Source organism: Vidua chalybeata, chromosome 2, assembly GCF_026979565.1.
Source record: "Vidua chalybeata isolate OUT-0048 chromosome 2, bVidCha1 merged haplotype, whole genome shotgun sequence".
Lineage (NCBI taxonomy): Eukaryota > Metazoa > Chordata > Aves > Passeriformes > Viduidae > Vidua > Vidua chalybeata.
The window spans coordinates 87,345,406-87,361,635 of NC_071531.1; the positions used below are offsets into that span (position 1 = coordinate 87,345,406).

Sequence of the window (16,230 nt, forward strand, 5' to 3'; positions counted from 1 at the left end):
ATCTCATAGGCAGATGCTGACAACTGGATCTCCTCAGTCCTTCTCCAGATGGTGACACTTGGACCTCACAGCTCTCACAAACAGCACAGGAAGATTACCAAGAAAGAATGGTTTGGGGAAAGGATTTAATAAAAGGATAGGACAGGAATGCTGGGCAGGCACAGGGTTCAGTATGTTGAGCCATTTCTATCCCTCTTTCTCATCGCCTCATATTTCTCACCCATTTACCCTGATCCCTTCCCTTCCCCTAAACGTCCTGTAATAAATTTTACATAATCCCACAAACCTTTTCTGAAATCCCATAATAAGCTTCACATAATGTACCCAAAATCCCCCTCAAATTCTGAACACACTTGCAATAATCATGTTTTCCCTCTCTATCAGTGACAAAGCTGAGGCTGATGCCTTCAAGGCTGTGCCTGAGAAGGTTATTGACTGGCCCACTTATCAGCAACTAAAGTTTTTTTTATTAACTGCATTGTGTTGGCTTGAGTGCCAATTGTCTGTGTCTCACCAAAGGAGGGAATATAATTCCTAGGTACAAAGCTTTTGACAGAGATAGTTAAAAGTTGTTATGTACTCGTCAACATATCCCCAGATCAAATCTGAAAGACTTGAAAATACTCAACAATCATCTTGAATACAAGTACCCATAATCACAGCTGTAGCATAACAGGAAAAGATATCTTTTTGTACCTCAGTTTCCCATCTCTCAATAACAGGCTGAGAGTCTTTCCTTTCCCATAGATTATGATGTATTTGGGATAGAAACTGCTCTTGCTCTGTATAATCACAGCATTTCTTGTCTCATCCTCTTGGAGACCCAAGTAATAATAAAATAGTGTATTATTTTCTCTGTTCTTCAAATAACTCTTGTTTCAGCAAAGAAAAAGCTATTAGACAACAAACTCATCATGCTAACAGAAAACTGAGTTAGAGGTCTGAAATCATTATTACCAGGAATGAGCAAAGTCAGAAATACCACTGCATATCATTCCTAAAGTCTTGAGCCATTCCACCAGAATAAAGTTATTAAAAAAAACCAACAAAAACAAAAGAACAAAACACAAAGATAGAGGAAACTTCTTCTGCTGAAATTGCAATCACAGTGGCAGTCGGGATCTACAAAACAACCGTATAATCTTCTCAAGCTTAGGGAAATATCTGTGCTACTCTTTGCTCAGGGAAATTTGGAGGACAGATGCCACTTTGTGGGCTGTTTAGAGTGGAGCCAGGGACTCTTCTCAGCCCCTTGAGCAATAATTTTTAAAAAAGAGAGACCTTTTTGCAAATGTAAGCTCTCATGAATCTGTAATCAAACTCTTGACCTGTACAGCTGAATGTTACTTTTACTAAATTTTCTATTTACTGATGCTCTTGCATCTCATCCTGACTCTTGCAGTGCGTCCAGAAACATGAGCCACAAGGAACACGAGATCCTCCGAAGATACATATCCTATCTGAAATAACAGGTTCACTGTTAGCACAAGAGTTCAGAGCTCCACACCAGCAACTCCTCTTCTTTGCGGCGCTCAGCACAGGTACAGAGACCAGAGCTATTGTGCCCCTGGGATTTCTGAGGACTTGACTGAAAGTGTCATATTACCCACAATGGTGTGAAGCCAGAGATCTCACCTGTTCAAGGGCCTGTCCCAGGGAAAGCAAAAAAAAAAAAAAAAAAACCCAAACAACTGATATCTTTAAATAAAATGGTCCATAAAAGTCAGCAAAAAAATACTCACAGGGGCTTATCCAGTCAGAGGGAGAGGCCACTGGTGTGATCTAGGGGAATATGTATCACCATTTGTGCAAGAAGAACTTGAGAACTGGAACCCGGCAGAGCACAACTGGCATGTTTAAATTTGACCTAATTGGGGAAAAGAAAAAAAAATCATTTTCTTTTCATTAATGGCAGGGAGACAATGAGAAGAGGCATCTGACTGCTTCTGTCCAATCTACATCCTTCATTATTTTCTATCACCTCTGCTATTTTACCATGGTTTTTTTTATGTGAAAGTCAGCAAAACTACATTTCAGAAGCATCATGTATTGCTACAATGCCTCATTTCATCTTGAGCAAAATGTTTTTAAGAAGTCCTTCATCTTGATTGTTGATTTGAGTACAAACTCAAAGTAACTCCCCTTCTCCCAAAATAAGATCCTTGCTGTTCTTCACATTTTCAGGATTGTGCTAAAGCTATAAAAACCATATTTCCTAAACCTAAAACCACATGATATTAAACAGCATCATACTGATCATCTGGATCACAGTGCTATATGAGACCAAAGATATGAATTGAATAGTGGAATGTACCAACATTACCAGGATTTCATTATCCTCCTAGGTTGATTATGGAAGTATCACACATGAGTTACAGAATCATAAAAAATCCAAATATATCATATCTACTGCTTTCTCTGTAGGCCATTCAAACAAAAAACAGTCTCGAGGAATTTTCAAAATCCATTTTGTTTGTTTTTTTCTTACCCAAATGCATCAACCATTAGTGGTTCACTTGCTTTTTTCCCAGTTCCAATGGATGGGTTAAAAGAGTGCAGGTCCCTAGGTTCTCTATAGTCTGTTTTTAGAAAAACATTTTTCCTCTGCAAATCCTCTGAGACCTTGTCCAATTCCTTTGACTTCTGAAATATAACTACTGGTTTATATGAAAACTTACCCTCATTTTTTGGGGACTGGCTTCAGTTAAGGTCCTGTGGCTCTAGACAGAGGAGCGCTCAATTCTCCCTGTATATCTCAGGGTAAATATAAATATAAACATAAACATGAACATAAACATATTTAATCAACCATAAACACAAATAATAAATATAAATATACATATATTACCAAACATTTAACATTCAATTTGTGAAACATATTAAACTTTCCCACCTTTAATAAGACACAATTTGCCTAGTATGTTAGAGCAAGAAAATTCAATAGTGTCCTGATGGCTGCTGCAAGACTCACAGGAGAGAAGTTACATTCTAAAGGAAATAACTCCTATATAGGACTAAAAAACAATGACAGTAATATTCTACATAAAAATACAGGCTACAATCCACCCTTCTTGGATTTGAGTTTCTACAATGCAGGTGTGTCTGTGTGAGGCAGGTGTCCAAGTTCCCTTCACAGCCCATGGAGAACCAGGCAGGACAGGACACGGCTTGGAGTCCAGCGACTCATCCCAAGAACACCACCCACTCTGAGGAGACTGAATCACTCTCAGCTCTGCTCACTATCCTGACTATAACAGGAGTTCAGACATCTTCCCCATACTGGTGGTAAATCACACCCCCCCCCTCCCAACTTAAGCTGCGATGTATTCTACTGCTTGCATCTCACCACTGAGTAGCAAAAACCCTACACTTCTTGAAACAAACTGCAGAAGTAAATTCCAAGCAAATTCTGATGCATTACAGAAGAATTGAAGGCTGAGGATTACCTGCCAGCATGGGTAACACTGCCTTTGGTGGCTTTTCAGAGGACAAAAGGTAAATTGTTCAATGTAAAAACTGAATTCAAGAGAGATAAGGGGTCTTGCTCGAAATACATCTACAGTTCCGCAGTCGCATATCAGGGTCTCCTCCAGAGGATATTGATAGACATTTAAAAGATATTTCTTTCCACATATGGACAAAGTATCAAGCAGGTCTGTGATTTAGCTGGGAACAAACCCAGGCAACCACTGAGGTACTCAGTACTTCACTACCTCCTGCTGATGCCTGCCTTGAAAGAATACACAAACGGTGTCAGCACTTTCTCCTCTCAGTAAGGCTTGTCCCAACAAAAGGAAGAGATGTAGACATGGAATCACAGCTTATTATTTTTAATTCCCAAGGCTATTTTTCTGTGATACTACAAAACTTGCCAAAGGTGACAAGAAAATGCTGCAGGACTCCTACCTGCCTATGGCAGTTATTAAACATAAACAGAATGTCATGTGTGAGATTTACCTTTTTTTCCCCAGCAGTGGTAGAGTACATTGGAAAGAAGAAGAAAATTTTCATAAAAGCACAGAGTTAATGGAATATATCCTTTTGGAAACAGCTGTGGATTATTTGATTATAGGAAAAAAAGAACACAGATGGCTTTCAGAATCTGAACGTTTTGCTTCCTGCAGCAATGTGCTCTGTGTACTTCAGGGAATTCGGGACTAAAAAAGAAGCTTCACGGCCACTGGAGGGTGCAAAATTACCCAGCAAAAAGAGCAGGTTTTGTGCACTTCAAAACAACCTTTCTGCTGCACAAATTCCCAAGAGAAAAGTGAAAATTATACTCTCTTTCTTAGTAGTAAAGCTCTATCTGAAAGAAATTTTTCAAAGATTAATTTTATTTAGACTGCATAATGGAGTAATGACAGAAAACTCAAAGTAGAAATATGGAAAGCTTTGCTTAGATGAAAAGGTAACTTTTTAAGGAAGTGTGAAGATTCTCATGAAAAGAACATTAAAAAATGTATTCTCTTTGAAATTTTGCTTGCTTCTTTCCCCCACTCCCCTCAAAAGTCCGTTTTTGGAACGAAGCTATGGGATATAGATCTAGGCAACTTTACACATACCACATTTGAATGTATCTGTAAGTATTTATTAATAGCATTATCACATCTCCCCCAAATATTCTATAGCATCCAGACAGTTTCTTGCTGATTATTTAGATACTGACACACATGTAAGTTACTGAATATTTTGTTCTACCTCTTCTTTCCTTACTGCTGACAACTATTTTCCCCTTTGAAAACTTAATAGTGTTTAGAGTCTGGTCAAAATTATTCTTTTTTATAAAGTTAAAAGCCAAAATTACTTAATATCTCTTTTGCACCATCAGTTATTTGAGAGTCTTCCTAACTCAGCAATGACGCCATGGTATCATTGCCTTCCTCTTAGTGCAGGTGTTAAACTTCTCTCTTGTCTTTCATGAGCCTAAAAGTCACTAGATCCACTTCACATTTTAGTTCTTTTGATTGTATCCCTACACATTTCTGTTATGCCCTTACATAGCTCTCTAATAACTTTCCTTTCCCTAATTTTGAGGGGATTATCATCCCTCCCATCACACATTATTGCCCTGTGCTGCCACATCTGCCCAGCAAGAACTGCACACTGGGAAGTGGAACCCCAGCCCAGCTTTAATCTTCCTGTAGGTCATTCCTCATTAGCAGCACAGGAATGAAAAGTATGAACTTTCCTCTGCACTGGGTGGGGTTTTTGTTAATGCCTTATGACACGCATGGCCTAATTATGTGACTGGGTAACGACCAGCACAACAGCTGATTTGATCTGCACCATGCAGACAGCAGTACAATATTTGTAAATTCCAAACCATAACATGTTTGTGGTATTTGAGAAACAGTTCCAAAATGCCAAAATTAATACTATTCCTTTCCCATTATGAGCAAAAAGATATATCAAACAGAGATCTATGATAGTATGATTTTGTTAACAGTTCTCAGTCTTCACTGCAGGCTGCAGATGCCCAACTTTTCTAAGCCAACCAAATATTCTGGAGTTCAAACACTATGAATATTTGCTAACTTCCAACTTGAACACCTGTTCTTCAAGTCAAAAGGATTCTTTCTCAGCTCCAAACTCTCTCTAAAAATTCTTATATTCTTTGTGTATTTGTTTTAAATGATAATCCATCAGGAAGACACCCTTTGTACAGATCAACTCCCTCTTCATGACTACTTGCCTCATCGGCCATTCATGGCTGCTAGAGTGAAATACAGTCAACCTCTGGCCAATACAAACAAAAAAGCATGGAGTAGGCCTTCAAAGACAGGGATCTGCACCACAGCATGGCAAAAACAAAGATTTTTCCCAGAATTATGACTACTCACTACATTCACCACAAAAGAGAATTCTCCAGCTTCAAATGGCGACTATGAATCAGTGGGAGAGTCAGACTTCTGTATCTCCAAACAAAATAAAACTCTGAATTAATTCATTTCTTTAATCAAAGAATTGAAAGGAATCAAAATTTTCTGCTAGGCATGCTGTCAAACTGACAAAGTGACTCAGCGAGCAGAATAATTGGTCTGTAATGTGATTATACTTAGGGATTCAGGTTGGGATTTAAACATGCTGTTAAAGACTAAACTGAAATAACTGATTATTACAAAGTTGTCAGGCCTGCAGTTTTAAAAGGTCCTGCTGTCAGTCATTAAACAAGTGGGAACTCTGTGCAAAAAATAATTGGCTGCTGTGTCACCTTACTGGGGCTTCATTAGTAAATATCCTTAATAAGCTGATCCAGATGTGAAACACGGTTCCTGAGATGGTGAGAGTGATAGGTCTTAGATTATTCCCCAAGACCTGTCCTCTTGCACAACAGACTCCTTTCAGGAGAGGGAGACAATCAATAACCACACAGCCCATCTCCAATAAATAAACCCTCTCTCCAAGACCCCAGCCATTAGGAAAGGGAGCAGCACAGGTCTCCAAGAACTCCCAAGGATCAGGCAGTACCAATCTACTTAACTGAGAGTCAGTCATATACAGAGGAGCTAAGCACAATACCATGCAGGAGAAGCACTCTGGTTGGCACTCTGAAAAACATACTGCAGTCGGCGTGTTACAGGGGAAAACAAACCCCAGCAAAATGAAAAACAAAAACATGCAATGAAAACTGCATAGCCAGAAATCTTATGTGAAGCAAAAACACATCAACTAGAAGTTGCACGAAGATGCCTGCATAAACCAAGTAATGCATATAGGGTAATTTAAGAAAATGAAACATCACAATTTTATTGCCCAAATAATGCAGACATGTGAAACGTCACGGGGTCAGTAGCATCAGAACTGAGGAATCACATGATGATAAAAACCAGAGCAGAGCAGAGGGGCAGAATCACCTCCCTCGTCCTGCTGGCCATGCTGCTTTTGATACATCCCAAGATACAACTGGCTTTCTGGGAAGTGAGCACACAATGACATATTGCATCCAGTTTCTTATCCACCAGCACCACCACATTCTTCTTGGCCAGGCTGCCCTCTGTGACTTCTTTTCCCAGTCCGTTCTCATGTCTGGGATTGCCCTGATGCAGAAATAGCACTTAGACTTGTTGAACCTCATGAGGTTCTCATGGGCCCACTTCTCAAGCTTGTCCAGCCCCACAGGATGGCATCCCATCCTTCTATTTTGCCAACTGCACCACCCAGCTCACAACCTCTTGTGAGTCCTCACAATCCTCTCGCATATCCCCACTTCCCAACATTAAAAAACAATCCAAGCTTTCTAGCAGTGCTGTTTTGCTAGGAAGAGACTCACTGACCTTTTTAAAGTTAATTATTTAATATGCCAGAATTATATTACTGTTCTCATCTACCTGTATTCCTGTGTGATTTGTGTAAAAAATACACTAAAGGAAGACAACCACACATTTTAACTGCAAGACTCTACTTGTTTTTCATTAGTGGAAATGAAGACAATAAAATCATCACAGACAGCAGTTCCCATCAAGATTTGATTTGGAAGCTTTGCACAGAAGCTAAAAATAAAAGACTGTGCAGTCATAAATCATTTAAAACTGTGTTCATGGACAAAGAGCACTTCAAGGATGATGTGTTCAACTGAAGTGGATGAGATCCCAGGAATGCAAAAGGAGCTGGAATCTGAGAGGATTTTCTAGATGCCCTAAGCCAACCCAAATCCCAGGTGCTCGGTTGGGGCAGGGCAAGGGGGCTTAGGGGGAAATTCACTTGGTCCAAAGAGACAATAGATTCAGCAGCTGTCAGAGGGAGCTGTGTCTGTCAAAACCTTCAGACACACAAAGTTCACGCTTATAAGGGGCTCTGAAGATCAAGGTCCTGTGGATTAAGATTTCATTGGAGGATGCTATTCTTTTTTTTTTTTTTTTCCACTTTAAAACAAAGTTTTTTATTTGATAGGAAATATAAAATGCTATTTACCCACAGTCTTGCAGACAGCTATATACAGAGACAAGAACTACTCACATCAATGTCAGATGAATTCCGTATCATCTGTTTCTGTTCTAATACTGGCCAAAGTATTTTTGCTCTAAAGAGAAAATAATTTAAAAGCTTTTCACTGAAGACTACACTTCAATAAAAGTGGGGAGCTGGTGAACAGAAACCTCTCAAGAAGCCATGTGCTGTTTGTAAAAAGAGGTAACAGCCAAATTCTCTTTCCACTCTGCCTTCTAAAGCCTATCAATTTGTTCAGGGCTTTAAAAATCCTGAATCTGTTTTCATTTCAGATAATATTTTCCTTAAGAGTTTTCAGGAATGACCAGTAGTACATACTTTTAAATTCAATAAACCTGACTGTAAATCACAGCAAGAACTCATGGCACATAATTTCATCCAAGCAAAACTCCTGCTGAGTAGTGGCCCTGTCACTATCTGCCAATAGCAGAGGGCATGGCTTGTATGGTGCTGTGAATTAGATTTGTGACCAAAACAGTGCTGATAGGTTTCACATATTGCTGAGCAGTGTTTTCACAATATCAAGGCCTCTCCTGTGTCTCCCTCTGCCCCCTCAGTGCTATGAGCGTGCAAGAGGCTGGGAAGGGACCCAGCCAAGCCAATGACCTGAATAAGAAAGGTATAACAGCAATGTCTGAATTTCAGGCCATTTTTTTTCTATGGAAAACCAGAATATAATCCTGGAGTTCATTTTCATCTCATCTTTTACAGATGATACTAGTTTCTGACTCTACTAAAGCAACCTTTCCTATTGCATTTGGTACTTGAGATGCCCACAGCAGCCACATCTGTAGCAAGAATAATGGGATCAGAAGTTGCAGCAAGTCCAGCAGCAACAGTTCAAATAACAGCGGGGAAACAGTTTAGCCAGTGCACACAAATATTGCAGGGTGAACATGGATGTGGCACCAACTGCTAGTTGCTGCAATACAGCATTGCTCCTTAATTTTGCAGATGACTCAAGAGGGTGTAAAAAATAATTTAAAAGCAGAAGTATAATTCAAAATTATCTCATCAAAATGAAAATAAAGAACATCTATAAAAAGGAAATGAAGTCAATAACAGTAAGAGCAAGAACACAAACTTGGGCGTAATTTGCTATAATAGCAAACTGTTGACTTGAGATCAGGAGAGGAACTGAAGATTGCAGGGAGTCATGGGCTATGTGATAGTCTCCTCAAACAGGCAAACTGCACTGGGGGTGTATTTGTGTGTCTGAATAGGAGGATATTCCACCAAGAATGGCAGCAACCTCTCATTTCAGACACAATGATAACAACTCTCTGAGATATCATATCCACTCTCAAGACTTCCATCCCATCTCATCTTAATGAACCAGAGAGACTCTAAAGCACAAAAGAATGAGAAGAATACAAAAAAATAACCTACAGGAAAACATTGAAAGAAAATGCAGTTTAACCTGAAGACAATAATTTGGAGACAGCCTAACTGCAGCCCTCAGATATGCAAAAGCAGCCTCCAAAGAATGAAATAATGTTTCATACATCTGTAACAGACAAGACAATAAATACTGAACTTGAATCATGGACAAATCAGATTAAAGATGCGAAACCAAATGTTTCATTATGAAAAACAGATCTAAGAATGCCAATTCCACAAATGTACCTGAATTTTTTCTTTGGATCAGCTAGATAAATTTTTTTCCGGTCCTCCTCCTCTGATTCTATGGATGCCACAAACCACTTATGAAAGGCTTAAGGCTTACTTAATGCATTTTATAAATCCAGTATTAGCAAAAGAAGTACATAAACAAGTAAAGTTGTAATTTCCTTTGCATACTTAAAACTGCTGTCTCATTATAAGGGACAAACTCTGACATTTAATGGTGTACACCCAGTGTAACTCTAGTGAAATCCCATGAAGTCTCAGCACTTGTTCCCTAAAAGTAATCAGTACATATCCCAACACACACAGTTACACAGAGACCCAGAGTGCTGGTGTACTACAAACAGGTGCATAAAAGCCATACCAGGCTTTGCACCTTTTCCACTATGTACCATTAGCAAACCCTCACTGTCAGCCATGGGAAAGGGTGATTCAGGCAAAGACCCAGTACTGTATTGTAAGACTGACGCAGACTGGTCAGTCTTAGTGGCCAAGAGGCTGAAACAGCCATTCATAGCAAGTTCTTACTAAGTCTTAGCACATATTGCTAAGATGAATTACCTAATGGAAGAGCAGCTTGGGTAAGATAATGAAAATCTAAGTCCTGCAATAGCACCCAGGAAAGTAGAGCGAGGGACTGAAAGATCATAATGTCATCATTTCTGATTCAATTTTCCAGTGTTAACTCTGAACTAAAAGCCAGTTCCAGCTGGAGATGCCACTATTCATAAAGCCATTATGACTGTTTGTTGTTGTCTTCCATCCCACTGGCCTCCTGAACTGTGGTCTAACATTCAAAAAGTTGTTCTACACTAAAAGAGAGAATACTGGAAGAGTTGGAAGAGCTATAATGCTTCCAAACAATTACAAAGCTCACAACTGAAACTGGCTATAAAACCATCTAGAGACATAAGAGATCACCTGACATTCCCAAAGGAAGCCCAGTAACCTGTGACAACAGGCAAGGGGAAGGTGTACAGCGGCAACTGTGTATTTATGCCCCATTAAATATTTATCAGCTGTTCACTGCTCATATCCTGTCTTACAATGTTGTTCCAAAACATTTTCACATAAAATAAAATAACCAAGTAAGATCTTAAAATCACAGCAAAAAGAGCTGGGAGAGACTTGGACAAGTCATCTTGTCTGGTATCAAAACCAAACTGTATCTATCTCATTCCAGATTGGCAGGTGACCAATAGTTGTGCATCAATGACCAGAAATCACAAACCAAAGAATCTTGAATAAAAACATTACCTCAAAGATAGTGGGCCAAGAAGACTACTTCTAACTTTATTCTAGAATGTTAATTGTGCTTGTGGGTTTTTTGCTAAATTTGTTTTTACTGTACGTATGCTCTAGGGTACTTGCTTTTAAAAAGCTAAAAATTTAAAAATAATGAATTGATGCCTTTTCAGTTCTAATAGAGAACTTGAAAGTTGCCTCATCAGAGCAATTTCAGGCTGCCTGTTGCCCTCAGACCACAAGTACAAAGGCACATGCTTGAGCACTGAGGAATGAGCTCAGGAATCACGAGCTCAGACTGCTTTCTCTAACATAACCGATGTGCGAGACGTGCCTCTGTGTACAGTGTTTGGGTCACACCCAGGAGCCAGGGAGGGTAAAGATGCTTGTAGGTAAAGAAGTTTTGTACTCTAGTATCTAGTCCTAGTTTACCCAGGATATTAAAGAAACAGTTTACAAAACAGCTACGCTTAAAGCAAGAGCATAGCAGCCTATGTTTCCATGACTTTTCACCTGTAGTCAATTAGAAAAACATACTTTCATGATAAAATGACAAATGCAGAAAACAGGAAATGCTGAAGAAATTTCAACCTAAGAAAGAACTCAGGGGATCCAGGAAAATCTTTCTTCTTTCATGAGATTTCAAGAGACTGGTGAACTGCCATGAGAATTACTATTAATTTTAACACTTTTTCCTTTCAGAAGAGTAGCAGCACATATTACACAATCTTCTTGTAACACAGGGCAAGACATGGATACAATCCAATACCTGTTAAATCATACACGTAGATTCACTTGAAGAAAGAAGATCCTTCTCTTCCCTGATCACACAAAAGAGTACATAGAAGCACATTTATAACAACATAAGAAATCAAGCTTCCACTCCCTGCTTTCCCTAAAGATGCCTGAATTAATATTTTCCATCTCTTATTGCTAAAGAACTTAAGTTATTGGGTATTCTTCCAGAGGAGAGAGGTCTACTTAAAATTTTTTACTATTTATAAGAATAAGGACTGAAGTCTAAGCATACCATGCCTTCCAAAAGTGCCCTAACAAGCCATGTTTACTGTCACAGCCTCATGAATATTTAGAGATACTTATGAGGAAGAACAGCTTAACCTGACAATATGCTTTTCTGGTCTGTGACCAATTACCACAAGATACTATTCTCAGCGTATGTGATAAACACAGTCTCCCATTCTGAAAACTTATAAAAGGGTAAGAAACATTCTCCTGTATCACTAGTTTGAGTTACTCTTATCCAATATTTCAGGGTCCTTTCCAAACAATACCAGTAGTTTTGCTGAAAGTAGAATAATAAAATATGCATGCACCAAGAGTCAGAGGACTTTTCTACATGCAAGCTGGATATTCTTTGTGCAACATAGCACTTCCCTTGAGGAACACAAATTCTGAGAGAAGTGATGTCAGAAGAATTGCATTTCCAGCACAGCATTAGATAAAGACTTTTCCACAGCCTTAAAAGAAAGCTGGAAGCAGCAGAAGTGACTATCATCCCAGGAGGAAGATGAGACTGGAAGCTACATATGCTTTCAGAGAAAGCAATTTTTAGTCATGCTTTACACCAAAGACTGTGCTTTAGCTAAATTTGGTTCAGCATTGCTACAGTCTAAGCAACTACTAGAGCTACTATTTCACATTCTATTCACTATGCAATCTTCCCAACAGCCTAAGGAGAACAGCAAAACTGTCCCTTTATCCACAGCTTGCTGTTGAACACAGTGTGAATCAGACATTAGATCACTACAATCATCATCAAAGCTTACTTTTAAGTTACTTCTCTTGCAGTGGCACCAATTGACAAAGATCCTAGAGAAAATAATTCACAAACAGCAGATTCCTATCTCTACCAGACATATTTGCCAAAATGTGGCAGCGGGGTAGGAACAGGGAAAGCACCAGATCTTCAGCAAAGCTGCAAAAGACCACCAAAAGACCATAAATAAACACTTATCCAACCCTGTAATATTTAGTATCCATTTCTTAATCTAAGCACTTCCCAATGGTTAACAGAGCTGTAGAGAGCAACAGTCCAGCAGGAAAAGAACAAGAAGCACTTTGAGACACTTACACAAAGCCTTAACCTCTCCTATGCCAAGGGCCTTCCACCTTCCACCATTTGCAGCCTTCCCTCTGTTCACAAGTCTGCATCCTTTCCCTTGTGCTGCTGTAATGTTTCTGTCCATGTCCTTCTGTTCTTGTCTCCTGTTCTCATTGTTCTCCCAGCTCCCTACCTGCAAAGTCCAAGCCTGCTGTGTCAGGGTTTCCATAGGAAGTGGTGGACACTGATGCAAGAATCATCCTTTCCTCACCTCACACTTCCCTACCCTCTTTTACACAAAAGAAAAAAATAAAATCTAGCAAATAAATGGTGGAACGTGGTCCTTGAAACAGCATGCAGGCATTTCCTAGTGACATCCATGCTTAACAATCAATTAACATGCAACTCTTGCCTCTGGTCAGAGTGTGCTTCAACCAGCTCTAACAGCATCACAAGCAGGAAAAACAAGCAGGGATTTTGAGCCGGACTTGATGAAAACTATTAGGGCAAAGTATTACCAAAAACCACCTGTGGCATGAGAGGCGACACCCAGGGGAGAAGAGTCACCTGAGGAGATCCCTGTGATGATTTTCTTCTTTGCTGGCCATCAGGGAGCATCTTCCCTTGAGATTCTTTTTTCACTGTTACCAAAAGTAACTGTTACTATTAAAGCTGTCATTTGCCATCAGCTAGGGACTGTCTCGTGATCCTTTGTGCTTGAAAAACACTACTTCATATTGGAAGTACAAAAAATTGCATTCATTCTTGTGCAGGGGGGCAACAGAAGGTTTATCAGTCATGTTCTTCGTGAATGTTTGTGTTACTACAATGACCTCAATTTAAAGACCACAAGGACACAAAATCAGAAGACTATTTTCTGTACAATTTCCTCCTGTAGCAATGTATTTGTATTAATAAAAATGTTCTTAAAATGCACACCATTTTCGACAAAAGTTCACCATGATAATTAAGCACTGGCTTAATACAATATAAAAAATATCAGTTGTCTCAAAGATTATAAAAACTCCAAAAGCAAAAGTTACATTTTTAAGAACTTAAATGGCCACATGGATATTATCCTTTTGGCTCAGCTGAAAAAGGAAAAACTAAGCTCACTGTACAAATCTGTTTTTTCAGGCTTGCAGGTACATGTGATCCAGTGTCCAAAACAGAAACAGATCATCAGCAATTAAACAATATCCTATATTTTAAAATATATTAACCACACACAAGACATTGGTGTTATTCTTAACATCTGAAGTATCCTTTAGTGTAATTAATGGTTTATATAGTCCTTGACTCCAGGTTGTTCTCATTCTTTCTTTTTGGTGAAGTCATATGGTTTCCACCACTGTGCAAACTGCAACACCTTTTTCCGCTGCTCCTCAAAGTTCTGTTTGATTCCTTTTCTCCAGAGTCGTGGTTCCAAGTCCAGCATGCCACCAATAATTTCCTTTGCAAGCAAAATTAAGATAGATAAATGATAAATGTGAAATTACCATATTACTTAACACTATCTTATCACAGAATAAAGAAATATGTATTTTCAAATTATGAGATTGTCCATTTTCTTCAAGTGCTAATTAAAACTTGAAATTCTGAAAAATATACTAATTTAAACACAGAAGGGCAGTTGTTAGATGGCTGCCTCAGCAAAATTCTTGTAAGCACAGCACACTGATGTACTGCTTAAGTACCCTAACATTGCAAGACTGTTAATGCATTAGTGCATTTGTGACTAAGGTAAGTTATATTTCTCCCCAATCACTCTTCATGGTTTTGCAACACTGACACTTTAAAAAAAATGTTTTCTGTGATATAGTAAAGAAAGAAAGAATTTATTACACCTCTCCCTGTATATACATTTTACACTATACATACCATGAGTAGCAATTTAACCACATGAGGATTTTAGTAGTTGTCATCTGTAAGTCTGTATGCGTATGCACATTAATTTATACAAGCGGGTGTCAGTGCACCTATATATCAATATTATGGCCATGAAAATTCTTAAGTAGATGCAAGTATCTTCCATCTATAAGATTATATACCCATAATGTCAAATATCAGCAGTTCAGATCAAATGAAAAGAAACAGAAATTTAGAATCACAATCTCAGTATCAGCTAGTGAAAAAATCAACTACTTCATTCAACAAGCCAAGTTACAATGACTCATCAAGAAAAGACAGACAATAAACTGAGACAGGGTACATCAAAGTAACTGTTCTGGCAGCATCTTGGTTTAATTACTTAAATTTTCCAAAACAGACTATAATTGTTAAATTAATCTTTTACGTAACAATACCTTTCCAAAGTAATGAGGGAAATTGTGTTGATCTTCAATCACATGAGCAAATCCTCCCTGAAGGCCAAAGTCCACAGAAAAGTACGGCAACCCTTTAGGAACCTACAGATGCAAAACCACATTTTCAGATGTTTAGCAAACATTGCTTGCATTTAGTCAACCTCCCCACAGGAGAATGAATTTGAACATGGTTTTGCAGCTGATAGTATCACGTTTTATCTTAAACTACCTCTCAAACCAACTACGTGTAGGATAAAATTGCAACAGAGAAACAGTAAAGCAAACAGGTAAATATACAGCAACTGGACAAAAAGACACTGATGAGAGGATGACTGGGGGGCAGAACCTCCAGAGGCCACAGCTGGAATAGCAGGTAAGAGATGGGGACACCTGGCAGCAGTGTGCACAGTGGGCAAATGCCTCCCTGACTCCACATCTCTGAATTACAGAAGATTAACAGAAATTTTAAGACCACTAGCAAGCTGCATTTATTAAAGATGTTGACTTTGGACAATATTCCTATGGTAATAGGAAGTATTTACCCAGTGAAAAAAACAGACACTCAGGAGGAAGGAGAAACACCTTTTTGGACAATAAATTACTAGAAACCCCCTCCACGTGAATGGACAAATATTATCCTTAACTTGCCAAATCAGACAATAATTCTGTCAGCCTGCAGGGGAGATGCTGGATATCTGTCACAACAAAGACCCTTCAGTCTAACAGAAGTGGATCCATTTATTGATACAGTACTGCAAATAATTGCTGCTGTTTCACTGCAAGAAGTTATTTTTCACTCCTTTAATTGTTGAGGACATTTCTGTACTGGTAAGATTTACAAAGCCTCCAATTCATAAGCATTTCCTCTGCTACAGTCCAAATAACCATGCAACATTCAGGAGGCACGTTCCATGTATTGCTTAAAATACTGACTCTAAAAATAATTAAGATTTAATACAGAGGAGCAATGTAGCATAGAAAGAACCATTTAACACTTTAAATGGACTTTAAAAAAAATCATTAAATAAGGAAATATGGGTTGGC

At 38.7% G+C, this 16,230-nt stretch overlaps 1 protein-coding gene across 2 annotated transcripts in view; it reads right to left on the minus strand.

Annotated features, from left to right (window-relative positions):
• Window positions 1–14,120: 14,120 nt before the first annotated feature.
• Window positions 14,121–16,230, minus strand: part of CWF19L2 (CWF19 like cell cycle control factor 2) — a 58,707-nt gene continuing 56,597 nt past the window's right edge. For both annotated transcript variants that reach the window (XM_053936405.1, XM_053936406.1), the window contains exons 17-18: window positions 15,187–15,288; window positions 14,121–14,333 (exon numbers count right to left, since the gene is read on the minus strand). In XM_053936405.1, coding sequence (XP_053792380.1) covers window positions 14,193–14,333; window positions 15,187–15,288 — 243 coding nt within the window. In that variant the 3' untranslated portion in view covers window positions 14,121–14,192. The remainder of the gene's footprint in view (window positions 14,334–15,186; window positions 15,289–16,230) is intronic.